This window comes from Anser cygnoides, chromosome 2 (assembly GCF_040182565.1).
Source record: "Anser cygnoides isolate HZ-2024a breed goose chromosome 2, Taihu_goose_T2T_genome, whole genome shotgun sequence".
Lineage (NCBI taxonomy): Eukaryota > Metazoa > Chordata > Aves > Anseriformes > Anatidae > Anser > Anser cygnoides.
The window spans coordinates 68,844,658-68,861,751 of NC_089874.1; the positions used below are offsets into that span (position 1 = coordinate 68,844,658).

Below are 17,094 nucleotides of genomic sequence, written 5' to 3' on the forward strand. Positions count from 1 at the left end.
AAGCCCAGGTGGAAACTGAGTCAATTTTAGGTGGAATCATAAAAAAAATACTTGCATGTGAATTCCTGATGTTTTTATTAACCACGTGGCAGAGTCCTATATAGAAGTACTTTGAAGGCCCCGTAGATGTATGGGAGATGAGTAGTGAATTAGTGCACAAGAGTACTGAAGAGCAGAAATCCTGTTGGCCTTAGAGCATCCAGGATTTCATCCTTTGCTTTCCTCTTTCATTTTTAAGGACCAAAACCTGCAAGGTGTTTGTTTAACTTTACATCTAAGGAGATAAAAGCATTCATTTCCATTATGACCAAATTCAGCTAGGTGGATATGAATTGCAAAAAACATGAACTGTCTTGCTGAGTTGTTGATCCAATAGCTTACATATGGTGCATAAGCATAATGTGTATGCTACTGAGCATATACAGGGAGCAAGAAGGGTAATCCACAGGTTAAAGTGTCTTCTAGACTGTGACAGCAATCATAGAATCAGAATGGTTTGGGTTGGAAGGGACCTTAAAGATCACCCAGTTCCAACCCCCCTGCCATGGGCAGGGATACCTCCCACCAGACTAGGTTGCCCAAAGCCCCATCCAGCCTGGCCTTGAACACTTCCAGGGCTGGGGCATGCACAATCTCTCTAGGTAACATGGTCCAGTGCCTTAACACCCTGATAGTAATAAATTTCTTCCTAATGCTGATCTCAATCTTTCCTCTTCTAGTTAAAATCCATTACCCTTTGTTGTGTCACTACACTCCCTGACAAGGAGTCCCTGATCAGCTTTCTTGTAGTTCCCCTTTAGGTACTGTAAGGCCGCTATAAGGTTTCCCAAGAGCCTTCTTTTCTCCGGACTGAACAACCCCAACTCCCTCAGCCTGTCTTCATAGGAGAGGTGCTCCAACCCCTTGATCACCTTCATGGCCCTTCCCTGGACCCAATTCAACAGGTCCATGTCCTTCTTAAGCTGTGGACCCTAGAGTTGAATGCACTACGCCATATGGGGTCTCACAGGAGTGGAGCAGACTGAGAGAATCACCTCCCTTGCTCTGCTGGCCACGCTTCTTTTGATGCAGCCCAAGATACAGTTGGCTTTCTGGGCTGCAAGTGCACATTGCCAGCTCATGTTGAGTTTCTCATCAACCCAACACCCCCTAGGCCTGCACCTTAGGGCTGGTCTCAATCCATTCTCCACCGAGCCTGTATTTGTGCTTGGGATTGTCCCAACCCAGATGCAGGCTCTTGTACTTGACCTTATTGAACCTCATGAGGTTCACATGCCCACCTCTCAAGCCTGTCCAGCTCCCTCTGGATGGCATCCCTTCCCTCCAGTGTGTCAACCACACCACACAGGTGGGTGTCATCGGCAAACTTGCTGAGGGTGCACTCGATCCCACAGTCCATGTCACCAGCAAAGATGTTAAATAGTGCTGGTCTCAATACCGACCCCTGAGAAACACTACTCATCACTGGTATCCATCTTTACATTGAGCCAATTACTGGAACTCTGAATGCAACCATCCATCCAATGGAACCTTTTAAATTATAAAACGTGTGTTTTGTAAGATCCTATAGGAGTTTTTGCCTTCTTTAATATAAATCACAACTAATGTGATGAAGTCAGTGGCAAGACCATTTTCTTCTCAAAGTGAAAATCTATCAAGATCCTTTTAACTTTAGGAAATTCATCCAGCTGCAATTGTGGCAATAAGACCAAAATTTGGCTTGCTGTATAAAGCAGATGTATCTGATTTTCTTACACTTGTTCCATACAATATTGGGACTCCACTTATTATAATTTTATGCAATAATTTAACTTTGCTTTTAAAACTTACAAGCAGTTAATTGTAAACAATCACTTGACCATAAAATACATATATTACAATATACTGCTGGGGTAGTTTCTCCAATTTGTCTCGTTTTCTCTTGTTTGAGGTGTGTGTGTGTTCAAAACCAAGGTTACTGCTCTGGAGGCTTCTTTTGTTTCTCTTTCCAACCTGTGTAGACCAGCTTCAGATTCCCTTCTCAGGAATTGTACTACTGAAGTTAAAATTATACGCCCATGTAGCTTCATCTTTGCTACCGTAGCTTTTGAATCCAGGAATCCTGACATTAGAGGACTTGGAGCTGGTCAGGGAAAGAAGTATCCATCTAAATTGCCTTTGTTTTATAACATTTTTAGTTAGCTTTTTTCTTATCATTTACCAAACTGACTCAGGAGCTCTGCCAAGCACAGACTTTTCTGACTGTTTTTGCAGTGCCCTAACTCTTGCATGCTCTCTGTAGATACTACAGTGCAAAACCAGGGTACTGTAAAGACCTTTGGGACAGGTACTTCAAGTTCCCAGGCCTGAGGTTTTCCAGAACTATGCACCTTGTGCATAGTAGCATGTATGCAGAAAGCTTCTAAATAGATTTTGCCTGTTTGTGAAGCAAGTAGAATATATGACAGTAATTATGAGACAACACAAAGTCAGTTTCCAGAATCTCTTTGCTTTTACATGCGAAATTATTTCTTTCCAGTTAAATAACTCCATTCCCTTCTCCAATGCTGAGGGTAACAGTTTCACTTTTCATTTTTTTTTTTAATCACCATATGTGGTAAATTATTGTAATACTTTCATTCTACCAGTAAAATACTGGGCACTAAAGTTAACCTGTTTAGAGATTCATTTTACTTCAATGGGTTACACTGGGGATGCATTTAGCACCTATGAACCCTCCTTCTTTTTTTTTTTTAAATCAAACAGTTATTTAACCATTGCAAGTCCCTCAGGTGTTATCAATTTTCTTGTGAGCTTATGATTCTGTCTTTAGGGATTCCTTAGCTGATCTCTTTTCATGTTCAGTCATTTCCTCAGCTCTCAAGCTTACAGCTGAAATCCCTTGCCATTGTGCATTCTCAGGTGGGTGTTCATGATTTACTAAGATGTCCATTAGGCAATGATTTATTTTTCTTAAGTCTACATTAAATCTGACGTGTTTTACCATTCCATTTAACTTGAGTAGGCAACTGATATTCTTGTGGACTTCTAACATGGCACTGTGATCCCTTTTTCATTTTGTTCAAGTGTCTGTGGATTTTTTCTGGCTTTCTTAATTTCCACTCCATATGGTCCCAAGCCAGTTCAATCTTAATTAGTACAAGTAGTTCTCAAACCCTTGTTCTTTTCTAATGAGAAATAGCTCCTCTTCCAGTTCTTCAGTATTTATTGTGGCTTTTTTCAGCATTCTCAGGTTCTTTTAACTGATTTTTCTTTCGCTGCTGCTATTGTTAAATGCCAGCATTTACATGTGACTGCAATAAATTAGTGTCTTTTCTTCCACTTCTCTGATCCTGTCAACTCTTCTTGGGAGGCTGCGGAAACATGGTTCTTGCCTCCATTCTGCACCCCAAATTCTTGCGATCGTGAGTTGCCTACCTCAGATGTTACCAGCTTCTGCATATCTGGATAGGATATTTACATTTTAGCTCCATTTATTTTTTTGACAAGGTCTACAGCATGATGCTGGTGCTCAGGGAAGCATCATTCTTTTGAAGCCGTTGTGTTTTTGTGACTGGACACAGCATTGGTACCACGTGTCTGCTGGCCCTGGAGATGAAACTCGTATCAACCTCCTTGGTAGTATTGCTTGTTGGGGAGTCAAACAATTACTCTTCTTAATAATTGCTCACAATTCTAATAACAAAGTTGGCTATTTCTGTAGCTGCTGTTGGCATCTTATGCTCCGTTGCTGCCCACAATCAAGTCCATAATAATCCTGCCATATACTGAGCATCTAATTCAGTCAACAGCTGTAGATTAAAGGTGGGTGAAGTTCGTCTTCTGGCAGATGGCTAACACAAGGGCCTGTATGTAATCCTTTACTCGATCTTCTGCTGGATGGGGGTCCTGCGTGATGTGATATTTTTTGAAAACTTAATATGAAACTGAGTCACAAATACTGTAGTGCACTCAAGTGGATATGGTTATCTGATTATGTGAAGGATAACACTGCTGGCTGTCAGGACAATTTTTGTTTATAAGTACCAAAGTCAAGGCAAAAGAAAAGAATTGCAGGTTGGAAATCAATGTATCTGACAGACTGTGCTAGTATGTTATCTTTTTCACGTTAATACCTGCTTTTACTGATAGTAATTATTCATGTGTTAGTGGGTTCTTAATAATTCATCCTCATAAATATCAATATTCATTAAAAAAGAAAGAAGGGAGTAGTAATTCTACTCAAAGTATGGTTTGATTCAGTTTTGAGAAAACAGCATCTCAGACTCCATACTTGCTGTGTCTCGGTGACTCCCATATCCTATACAGTCAACCTCAAATAGCAAATACTTTTAGAATGATCAGTTTTGGCGAATTCAACAGGAATTCAAACATTGTGCTGGGCTTTTTCATTCACAGTAATGATTCTGCAATCAGAACTTCATTAATTCTGTTGATAATACATGAGCCAAAAGAGAATTCAAATTGCTCCATTTTCCAGAGTTTTACTGCTTTGGAATGCTAAAATATAAATTTAAAAGTTACTCGGATGCTGTTCTCAATTCAAGTGGAAAGCCCATCCTGTCTGACCAAGGACGTGCCATTTTTTCACACTTGCCAGAATAAGTTCTAGATCAAATTAAAAGCTTGTTTCTAAAAGACAATCTATTCCTCTGAAAATCATATAGCGTGTCTGGCTTTATAAGACCTTTTCTCAGTACATTGTTGCAATTAATACCCATCCTATTTTGCCACGTTTTTCACAGTTAATTACTGGTCCTTATGGATAGTGAAGGAAGACTTTGTAAATATTTCATTTTCTAAAGAGTCTTCATGAAAAAATGGTTTAAATAGCACGCAAATTTTACAGCTCTGAAAACGGAGTTGTGCTTAGTCAAAGATTTGTTGGATTATAAAAGTACAAGTGTTTATTGTGGCTGGTACTGAGAATAAACGGTTGCCTGCATATGCCAGCTACTATGGAAATATGTTTTTAAGTTCTAATGTGAGCTGTAAACCAAAGATACTTCAGTTAAAAAAATTCAATACTTAAACTGTGGGGAGAAGTAGTTGGAGCCAGAGAAAACATTCCCATTTAATAATGTTTGAACATAGAGCTGTGATGCAGTTTGTAGCAAGGCAGTGAGAAAAACCCACAACTAATCCTTCATTGCAGCTGTCTGAGCTTTTGGTTGTCTGCCATACTTTAAACAGCGACTTCTTTTTTCTGGTGACTCAAGACTTGAATGACCTAGTGTGGAGAGTTTAAGCTATATACAAAAAAGAAGTTAAGTAAGAAATAGCCAAAGTAAGTTGGGTTGCACACCCCAGCAAACCAACGTTTTGTATCTTAAGTCCTCTTCAGTGCCTAGAAAAAAAATATTAAATAGATACCTATTTATTTATTTTTGGCAAGGAAATATTCAGTGGTTTAGACACCCATCTCTTCTCCCTCCCCTCTTCTCTCTCCTTAGAGTACTGATGATATATGGAAACTGAATTCTGTAGAGAGTTCTGAATTTGTTAAGTTTATAAATGCTAACCCTTTTTTTTTTGGTAGAAAAAAACTTTCTAAGTTTTCTTTTAGTATTTTTAACTTTTTTTTCCCTTTGATGTAGCTTTTAGGCAGGCCTTTTAAGCAGCAAAAAGTAATGAATATGTCTTTTTACTGATTAATTCTTTTGCAAAGTCATTGAAATTTCTTACTTTCAAATGGAAATATGGGGGTCAGAGCTGTAACTTCGTGTGACTAACTTTACAGAAGAAAAATTGGGGCTTTCTACCTTTGTCTCATTCTCACTATAACTTATCTTAAACTGATACATTTATGTATCTTCCTGAACTGGTGGTAACCCTGTAGTTTAACAAGTCTTACAACTATTGAATAATTTCTTGCTATAACTAATTTTTAAAATTGTCATTCATGGCTACCTATTATGATCTTTCACAGGTAGTATTATGTTAGCATTACAAATTACTGGATATATTAAAAAAATTATTATTTTCACTGAAGAAAAAAAAAATCAATCTATGCTGGCTTCAATGCTTGCAACAACAGATCCTCAACACAATAAAATTTGAGGTACAGTATGCAATAAACCAATACAGTGCAATAAACTGTATATTATCCCCTATCTAGGAAATACAAGGCTAACCATGGAAATAAAGAAGGGGATTTCAGGCTGAGAACTTACCAAACACATAAGATCTGTGATTCTAATGTTTCTGTATAAAGGGGAGCAAACACCTTTTTTTTCCAAGGTTTGGAACCCCAAACAACCACTAAGAGAAAGGCTGGCTACTGTGAAGACTCTCAGTAGCTTTAACATGACTCCTCACAGCATCACTTCTTATCCTGCCTGGTAGCAAATTCATACAGGATGGTGCAAGATGCAGCAGGAGATGATCTTCTGGCCCAGCTAATAGGTAATTGTGGACAAAGGAAAAGAGAGGAGAGGTAGAATATCATAGTCTTGGTGCTTGTGAGTTAACTCTGGCCATCCTGCTCTATGTGGCTTTCCTAAAAGAGTATAATGCATGATTTTCATCACAGGACAACATCTCTTAATGAATAGATATCATCACAAAATCATGCCTGATATTTCCACCTTTACTTCTTCCTTTCCTAACTTCAACCCACATCCGTCACTTCTATCTCTTACTGCCTGTACTGAGCAATTCATCCCTGTATTTTGGCCTTATCATCTTCAGATTTTGTACTTACTGTGCTGTATTGGTTGTTCTCCATCCCTACTGTCTTTGACCAGCCAAGTTTCACACATGAGAGGAGGTCTAAGTCTAATGTATCATTCATGGACTGTTTATCCCTCTTTTTTTTTTCTTTTTTATTTCCCCAAACTCCATGAATCATTCTAGTAAAATAAAAACCGTGAGTACATGCAGATGCTGCTGCATGGGGGTGGATGCTCTTCTGAGCAGAAATGAGATAGCAACCTAAGCTGAACACTTTTCAGCTAATTTTTTAATATCAAAGTGTCTTCTACAAGAATTATCCAAGTGACAGACTTGTCTTTTTTTCCATAAATATGTAGGTAAACTGGATGATTTGCACAAGAACACACACAACTGCTTCCTTTCGCTTTTCTTTAACTTGATTTTTATTTAAATACCTCCAAAGCATTGTGTTAATGTACATTTTCTTCTGGTTCATGAATAACAAGTATTTCTGTGTCTCAAATAAGATCCCTGTACAGTTTGTGTTTGTAATTATATTTTGAGTCTAATTTTTACAGTTCAGTTCCTGAGAAACAGTAAAGACTTTTCATTCTGGATAATACTTCACAGATGTGTAACACACATTTGTACCTTTCAGTTAAACAATATTTTAATGGATGTTCCTGTGTTCATTTCCAGCATATTTCCATAAGATTAAACACACTATATTTTAGTTGAGTTAACAGTCTCCATAAAGTTCTTTAGTGCTAAATCCATTGCTTTTTTAAAAACTGCTGCATAAAAAAATAGTTTACAACAGAAAATCTAGGTTATTTCATATTTTAGAATGCATTAAAAGCATAAAGTCATGCATACGTCAGAGAACACAGTATTTACAAATCTGTACAGTTTCTGTTGTTCTTTAATTATTGTGGCTTTTGCCAGGCAATTAGATTCAACTCTTAACACGCTGAGGACAAATTCTCCAAGATATTGTATATCTGTCATTTAAAAAATCTTTGTTTTCCTTACCAGCATTGGGATTGATTGATGGATGCATGCATTGATGCATGACGGGCCAAATTCTGCACTCCATTTCATAAAGTTAACTAACTTCCATGGAGTTAGAGGTGATTGCTACTGTGACTCAAGGCAGATCATGAAATTGGGTGGACTCCACGGAGTCACCTTTTATTACTCCGGTATTTTGATGTGTTGAACTGCTCGAGCATTTTGGCTAAGGTTGTACAACATAGTGGCAGATGAATTCATTTCTGACCTGCAGATTATTCAGAGTTCTCAGTCTTTCTCCTTTTCATTCAGAAAGTTAAGGAAGAATATTTCATACTAAACACACCAGAACTGTTTGAAGGGATTCTAGAAAACATCTTCCTCCATCTTCCTCTCTATTCATAGTTATTTTAAAAGCTGTTTGAAATGGAACATACTGTTGGAAAAGCCTCTATGTTTCTATGCAAACACCCAGTATAAAAGTCAACTTTTTGCATTTTGTCAAGTGGATGCAATTTCTCTTTCCTAAGTTCACTTTGCCTTTAAGACTACAAAAAGCAGCATTCAAAACAGTTGCCCATCTCCCATCACCAATCTTTGCCCACCCCAGACACCTCTTCAGCTGATGAAAGAGCAGAATGGTGAAAATCAGTCATTCCACAGAACTCATATGGCAGAAATATTACATGTAGCTTCAGTTGCCAGAGGTACTACTGGCTGTGAATTAAAACTCAAAATCTTGGTCAGTAGCTATCATGTTCAGAAAAGCAAATGGCTTCAGGTTAGGTTCCCCTGCAAAATACTTCATCACTGTCTGCTCTGTAATATGAGGCTATTCATCATAACACCTGAAATCAAAGGTGCTCTGAGTCCTCTCCTGCTGACATTAAAGAAAGTATGGCCTTTGCAGTATTCTCTGAATTCCAGGGAGGCATCATCATTTCTATAAAAAGTTAGTATAAGAATGGCACTTCTTCACTAAGGCTAAAAGAACACCTTTCATAAAAATATCATAACGATCCAACACTTTTGGCTTGTTAAATTCATTACACTGAAGAAAAGTACCTTAGTAATCATTGCAATACTATCCATTAAAGTATGGTAGCAAATAGTTTTTCTTTTAAAGACATGTCAAGCAATAATTCGTTACAGTGGTTTATCCTGACAAACTTGGTCAGATTCTCAAAAAGGAACAAACGGCAAATGTGTGGTTGCTCCAAAAACATCCTTCTCCCCTCCTTTCCTCCTTCTTTCCCTGTTCCACTGCGAATAGTCCAAGAAGGCATGACCAGCCCTGCCATTAGATTATAACCAGGTAACACAAAAATTAGTCAATTAATAGGAGCAAAATGTAAAAGAGGAACTAATTGTAGATGCACTAGCAAGCAAACTGTGCCCTGCTGATGTCTCCCAAATACTCTTGTGATAAAAACATACAGATTATTTAGCTCTGAAAGGTCAGATATGCTAAACTGCGATTTCAGTCGGATGAAATCTTTTCTGTCTTCTATGTTCTTTTAGCTTTTTTTTTCTGCTTTCTGCACTGCTGAATTTTAGTATCCAAGAGTCATGTGATCCTTCTAGTATCAATATGTTTTTCTTCTGATATCAAGCATCTCTCCCCAAAGACCCCTGGTTAGACTTTCTGCATTTCAATGTGTTGGTGGTGGTAGTGGTGGTAGCAGTGATGCCTGGGTTGACACCTTCCATTTAGTTTATAGACAGAATTTTTCTGCTGCTGTTTTTTGAAAAAACACACAGCCAGTACAGCTGCAACCAGTAATAAGCACAGAAGAATCACAATTACCACTATGATAGGACCTTTACTTGACTTGGGGCAATCCTCTCCTTCACAAGGTTCAGAAGTGGGGACAGGGTTTTCTCCAAGGCCCTGGGTGAGATTTTCTTGCTCGGCTAATTCCTGGGGTGATGTGTCAGTAATGATATTTGGAGCTGGTGCCGTGGTTGCTACTTGCGTTGGGTAGGCTGTTGTTCCTTTTGCTTCTTCATAGGTAGCGTGATCAAAGGGGCTGAACATCATAGAGGTTTCTGACATGGATGTTTTTAGGCTACTTATGTCCAGCAGCATCGTTGTACTGGGCTCCTGAGTCACAGTTTCCAGAGATGTAGTTGGGTGGTCCCATGCAGCAGCATCATAACCTCTGCTCACACTTAAGTCCTCCAGACCACTCACTGATGTAGGTGGTACCGGTGTCTCTTTGGCCCCTTCATCATCTATCCTCGTTGTTGCTGCCACAATTTGTGTTAAACCTTTCTCTGGAACTGGGCTACCATTGTCCAGTTTTCTAACTTCAACATGATTTGGTTGGTCAGTTGTGAGGACAATGTCTTCTTCTGTTCCCATCGATCCATCAACTTTATCCCCCTCCTCTTCATCATCCTCTACCACTTGTTGTGTTACAGGATAGCCATCTAACCAAGACTCATCAGTAATGGCAACTCTATCTATCTCTGCCTTTGTATCATTAGTTGTGAGAATGGGTCCAATGGGGAAGTCCTCACTGTCATAAAACAGTTTGGCACCAGGTTCATCATAGACTGTCTTCACTCCAATATGGTTATCACCCTCAGAAAACTGTACTTTAGTAGAATCATCTGTCTCTTTCTCTGATTCAGGCTCACTGAAAGCCTCTGATGGAAACCAAAACAAGTTCTTTTGGCTTAGGAGCGAAACAGGGGATTCAGTTGGTACCCTGCTTCCTTTTTCAGAAGTATCTGTGTCATGAGTAACCCCTCTGGTACTTACAGTTCTTCTTTCCTCTGAATTCTTACGGAAGGAAGGCTGTTCTTGTTCCTGCTCAATTTCCTCTTTGCCATTGGCATGTTCATTCTCAACAATTGGTATTGATCTGTCATCAGGAAAATTATCTTCATAGTCAATGTGTGCCTCAGTTTCATCTAGAAAAGTTAAAAAAGAAAATAAAATCCAACATTTGATTTCTTCAGAAAAGTGCTGGAATCATTTGTTAAAACAGCTGTAAAGAAAGATGCAATGAGGTGTGATTTTTAGACAGGATTTTTCATTCAGTGTTATTGTTTATTTGAAAAGGGAATTCTCCTCCATAAGCTTGATAGTCAATATCAACTTTTTAAAAATTATGATAAGTGTCAATGCTAACTGCTAACATCTTGTCTTTCCAGATTTAAAAATGTATATAAATAACTTAGAGGATTTAGTTAGAGCTTTCTTTCAGTTGATTATTGTTTTCTCAAACATTTACTCTCCCTAACATGACTCTTTTCTAGACTTGAGGACAATTTTTCATCATTTTCAAGCAATAAATAGGTGTGGAGAGGAATGCATAGTAAAATGTAATCAATTAATAACTGAACTTTTTTTTAAAGATAAAACCTTTTAAGTTTTACAGCAACTTTGTCTGTTTTCAGACAGAAGGATTGTGCTTAGTACTCAGTGTTCACTTTTTCATCATTACAGTATTTTCCTGAAATGACCTTGGTGTTGCAGGGATAGGGCACTTGGGGCCAAGTGAGCAGAGTAGTATTTCTCATTCCATAAGAGCTTTTCAGAACTGTCCAAGGAAGACCCCTGTCATCAAAACTAACACTGCATTCTTCTTTTCTTCATCTGGAGAGAGAAAGAAAGTTTGAACCCCCAACTGCAAAGGTAGAAAACTCTGGCTCTAACACCTAGATATCAAGATAATACTGCCTGTTTCTCTTGGGTTTCCTATTTTAAGAAGTTGAATGTTACCAAACGAGAGAAAGAGAGAGAAAGAATAAAAAAGGGAAAAACAAAACAAAACATAACACAGAGTGCAACAGATAGTTGGATTCATCACAAAGTTTGAGTTTGATTTAGAAATACTCCCCATGCCTCACCAGACCTAACACTCTTAGCAAAATAGCCTTCAAATCAAAGCATGAAACTAAGTGTTTGAATTTGAATGAAATAATGCATTGTAACTTATATTTCTTCCACTCTTCTAAACCTTAGCCCAATGAAAAATTTTCCAAGCTAGACCGGGTGGTTGATTTTCAGTTCACACCAGTTTTACTCCATAGAAAGTTGATGTAACTGCTGAGTTATATTGCTGGCATTAAAAGTCCTAGAAAATAGTACCTTGGGATATGGAAAATAAAGCAAACTGATTCATGGTGAGAATTTTTCTTTTTCCGAGAGTGTTTATTCTTTTATGAAGACAGCAAAGCAATAAACTAGGCATGACATAGGAAACAAGAAATTAATAGAAGCTGCATTACAAAACATTCATAAAGCCTTATCTTTTTTTGTCTTTTTAGACTCAGCCAACTTTGAATCACATTTTCATCTGGGACCCACCTCAATTTCTGAATGAGTCACATTTTCCTTGGAGACTCCTTCCCAGACTTCTGGCAGAGCCATATTTGGTCTACTCTTAAGAAAGATTAGAAATATTGTCAAACCAGTCTGACCAAAAACCACTTAGCGGTGATACAGCTCACACCAGCTTACTTTTTGCCAGAACAGCTTAAGTCAGGTGCAAGAACAGAATGAGTATTAGCAAAAGGTATTTTTCTTGGAATAGCATCTGGGACTGCCATAAAGTGAAGCAGTTATGCTGAGAAAACTGAGATGTATGACATAGCCTGGAGAGAGTTAATACCTATGTGAAAGTTACTGTGCTGGAGAACTGGATGTGCTCAGCAGATCCCCTCATCTCGCACCAAGGACATATGGTGAGGTCTGCACAGGATACAGCAGGGCCAGCAATGGGTCTCTCTCCCTCCTGGTCCTGGTCTCCTCACCTGCCTGAATAATCCTCTAGATCCTCTTTGTCCTCTCCAAAGTAGGAAAAAAAAATCCCATGTGTTTCAAAGACAATTTAACAGACTGGGAATCCTGCTATCAATGCAGAAAGCTTCCTGGTAGGAATATCACTTTTCTAATTTACCTCAAAATCCTTTTCCAACAGCATTTCAGACTTTAGCTAATGACTACCTCTGAATACCAAAGCATCTTAACAACATATTTTCGAAGCTCTGTGTAGGCCATTGCTATATAACATTTATAATAGCCATCAAATGCTAGTCTCACCTTGCTCTCTTGTGTTGCTCTCAAGGAATTTTTCTATCTGGTGCTGTCTTTACATGGAAACATTGTCTCGGGCCACTTTATCCTCTTAGCATCCACATCCCTTCTAGAAGTTGGTATCTGCCATGCCTGTTTTACTAAAATTCAGTGTCTCTCAGGACAGCTTATAGCTGTCTACTGGATATACCTGAACAGTAACATCTTAATGTGAGAACTCACCACTTACCAAGTGTGATGTTCTTTGGTTTCATTTTTGAGATAAATCATCACACCAGCCTGTCTTAACCTGTTTGTTTTCTGTACTTCTAACCATTTTTGCCACTCATTTACTTTTCAGACTAAAGTAATTCATCTGAGGAGGAAACATGGATTTTTATGTTATGGTGTTCTAGTGCACGCACATACATCCATGAACAAAGGTTATATTCATGTGCTTGTGTTGTTTCCTCTGGAACTATTATTTGGCTATCAAAATGAATAGGCAGCTAGCATTCATCTGATTGACTGGTATGGACCATTGGTCAACGATTAACGACTGCAGTAATAGCTTTTTATATATTCAAAGCTCTGCCCCTTTAGTGCCTTTCCTGCAGTGTACTTTCTTTCCTTTAGAAGAAAGTCCTGTGAAGACACATCAGGAAAGAGCATGTGCGCCTAGGGGAAAACAGGTCCTCTGTCTATCAGAACACATTGTTTGTTGTTTGTTGAACCATCAATCAAGTCTCCCAAACCTGCTGTCTTTCGGGCTGATCCTGTATGTATAGAAATGAATTGGTGCTTTCTTAATGCTCAGCTGAGGAAAGAAAAAGCCCATTATAGTCTAAAGAGAGCCTAAGATTGAAGTTCATTATGTACTGCTTGTCACTGCATAAGGGAGTCTTGTTCCTTTTGACAATCAGATTGTGGCCCAAGTTGTAAAGCTGCTATAATGTATTTTCATATGCAATCTCCTCTATTTGTATAGTTTATAGCAAAGACTATCAACATAACTAATGTTAGCTTATAGGATGCCAGAATGAAAGCAACTATTGAGCTCTCTAACCATCAAAAGAAATACAGACCCCTTACTCTGAAGCTTTGGTTTATATGATCCTGAATCGACTTACACAATAATAATAATAGTCCATTCTTTCTTCTGGACCTCAGACCTTCAACTGGGGCTTAGATTTAGTATTTACTGAGTTTGTTTTACCATGACAGTCTTTTAAATCAGCTGTGAGTGTGATTTTCCAGGAACAGATTGCACAACTTTTACACTTTCCTTTGCTCACCTCATCAGTGCTTTCTAGAGCTTTCCAGCTTTCTGAATTTCGGTCTCAGAACTGAAGAGCAACAACCATAGTAGATTCAGCTCAACCTCTTATGCAAATAGTTGTAACCTTTATTTGCATGCATTTTAAAAACAGCTAGCAACTGATTTACAAAAATGTTCCCATCTTCCTTCCCAGCCAGGCAAGTCTGGTTTTAAGAAGAGCCAACATTGACATTAATTAGTCAGAGACTGAAATCTGTCTGAAATTTGGTCATTGTTATATCTTACCCCTCCTGTCGTCTGGCAGACTGAAGGATCAGTGAGTTTTGATTCACTATCTGAGGGATTACAGAGGCTGAAATGAACATTTTCCATCAACAGATGCTGAAATGGCATACTACCAAAGATGTGAAGCTCAATTAAAAGGTAAAAGCCTTTTAATTTAGCTTTGTCCTTTCTGGGAAGCATCCAGTTTCAAAGAGCTTTCATCTCCTTCAGCTTTCGATCCTAATGTGAAAACAATGACCAAACATAGAGACAAGCAAAACCAAAGAGTTTTCCACACTCTAGGATCAGTTTATTTTTTCTTCTAGATAGCATGCTGGCATCCTAGCTCTATTTTGAGTGTTGCTATTTTGGACAACCATGAAGAGCACTGCATATTTTATGGAAGTATTTTTGGAGTACAGGAAATTGAAACTTGATTCTATGTAGACAATCACCATAAATATTTTTTACTGTATAAAAACATCTTTATATTCTAGGAATCTCAAAGTAGCTACAGCAAACATTATAAAGCTGGCATCTGTCTTTAAGGGTGGGAAGGAAAAGAGCTTTTACATGGATTTGCCTAAGATCAGTCAGGTTTGTAAACTATGGCATCTTGAAGAGTTATCTATTTGATTTGGATCTGGCTTAGGCACATGAACACACTTCTGTCAAATCAGCTAGAGAATTCTAGAAGATGGGATTCATGTTGCCTTTTGTCACTTGTAACAACTACAAGAGGGAGGAAGATTTTCAGTCTGGCTGAAAACCTGCTAACATAAAAACATAACCCATCATAATTTTTTAAACTAATTTGACTTGGCAGAATTGGTTCATGCTAGATCGATATTTTGCATTAAACTAATACAACAGCAAAGTGACAGACCTGAAAAGAGAACCAAAGTTTGTCATAACAATTGGTTTGACGGGCCTTGAATGTATTTTTTGCTTATTTTACTTGTCTGCCACAACTCTCCCTTTCCACTCTCAGGAAAAAAAAAAAAAAAAGAAAAAAAAAAGGAAGAAATAAAATGTAAATAAGATCAAAAGCCAGAGACATTTGGTTTTACCGTTTCCATTTAAAACAAACAAACAAAAAGAATTAAATAATGGTGGTGGCTAGTCATGCTTATACACCACATGGATGTAAATTAAAACTACTCCTGAAGATTCAGAAAACAGTATTTGAAGTAATGAGAGCAGTTGAATCAGGGGAAAAAAAAATGTGGTCTGTAGATGAATCTTTCAGTGGTATTCAAAGTCCCATAAATCCTTGCCACTCTGAAATCAGAAGTATGTCCTTATTCCAGAAAAGCTAGACCAGCAGTGAACGTGCAAGGACAGCACCCAAGTGTTGATGCTGGAAAGGCTTCTTAGACATGCAGAAGATAGGACCTCTCCTGCCACAAGCTTATAGTTGAAAATCCCAAAGCAGACAAGGGAAAAAGGATAAGTGCCTTATGTTCTTCCTAGACAATTTTAGGGTAGAAACATGGCATGATTTCCCAGCCATCTAATCTGCCTTCTGTTTTAGGAAGCATACTCTTGAGGATGCTTATCTAGTTTAATGCAATGTATCCCTGACTCCCACTGAAATGTCACTATTAACACTTTGGATATTGAACCAATACTTCATTTCTTGGGAGAGGAAGGAAGGAAGGAAGGAAGAAAGAGAGAGAGAGAGAGAGAGAGAAAGAGAAAGAAAGAGAGAGAGAGAAAGAGAAAGAAAGAGAGAGAGAAAGAAAGGAAGGAAGGAATGTTTATTTTCTGTGCCTTCAGGACAGCCACTGCACGGCACATACTGTCTGCTTTCAGACCTTACTACAATGACAATCTTCAGGACATATTTTGTGAAACAAATATGTTCTCTCCACAGAAATAAAAAAAAAAAAAACTGCAAAAACATGTATTTCCCTGTTCTCTGCTTAAGGTTGCTTTGTTGGGTTGAATATCCCCATATTTTCAGCTAGAACACAGCATCTTTTCACAATGAGAATTTGCAGGAAACACTAAATATACAGAAGACACTTTTTTTCTTTAAAAATATCTTGATTAAAAATTGCAGACCATTCCCTCACGTCTGTAATGTACAATAAAGTTATGTATAATATATTGTATTGTTAATTTTCAACACTATTTCTTGTATCCAGAATCCACTTAACATAACCCCAAAATTAATTGTTTCAATTATGACCATAGCCAGATTTTGCCAAAATATTTTGGAGATAAGTGCATAATATATTTTTTGTATTTAATTGATGGATTTTCTAAATGCACAGTTGTACATTTACATCCTGTGTGCCAGAATGGACCATTTCTATTCTGACTGGATGAAAACAGAGAGGAAAGATGATCATAAAGCTACTTCAATGCGCACCCATGTGCTGTATTTAGCCGCTGGTAAGGTGATAGGTCCTCAACTCTGAATCTGCTCTGAGCGTGCAACTGTGAATGCAGAGCAGGCCAAATGCTCTTAGACAAGCACAAGGAAAACCCAATTACTGATGCTTAGTCAGATATTCAGCTTGGAAAGCTGGGCAGCATGACGTGGCAGTTACTGGCTAGGACAGTAACACATAGCTGAAACGCATGCACATCTCAACGAGTTTTACGAAGCTGGATAATTACTATCAGTGTTTCACAGACAAGCTGGATAAGGTAGCAGAGAATATCACAGTGACTTGCCCATGGTCTCAGGGTCATCACACAAGATTTAGGAGCAGGCCTTGTTTCTTTTAATGCTCTGATGGGTGTTTTCTCCCCGTGATCCTGTTGCATTTGTGTAAAAGCATCGGGACGACCTCCCATTTCCAGCTGCTCACCCAGAGCAGATTTGGTACCAGGAAACCATATCATC

At 38.2% G+C, this 17,094-nt stretch overlaps 1 protein-coding gene across 1 annotated transcript in view; it reads right to left on the reverse strand.

Moving 5' to 3' along the window:
- Positions 1-6,827: 6,827 nt before the first annotated feature.
- The window catches only part of SUSD5 (sushi domain containing 5), a 45,987-nt gene continuing 35,720 nt past the window's right edge, over positions 6,828-17,094 (reverse strand). The window contains exon 5 of the mRNA XM_013190398.3: positions 6,828-10,584. Coding sequence (XP_013045852.2) covers positions 9,302-10,584 — 1,283 coding nt within the window. The 3' untranslated portion in view covers positions 6,828-9,301. The remainder of the gene's footprint in view (positions 10,585-17,094) is intronic.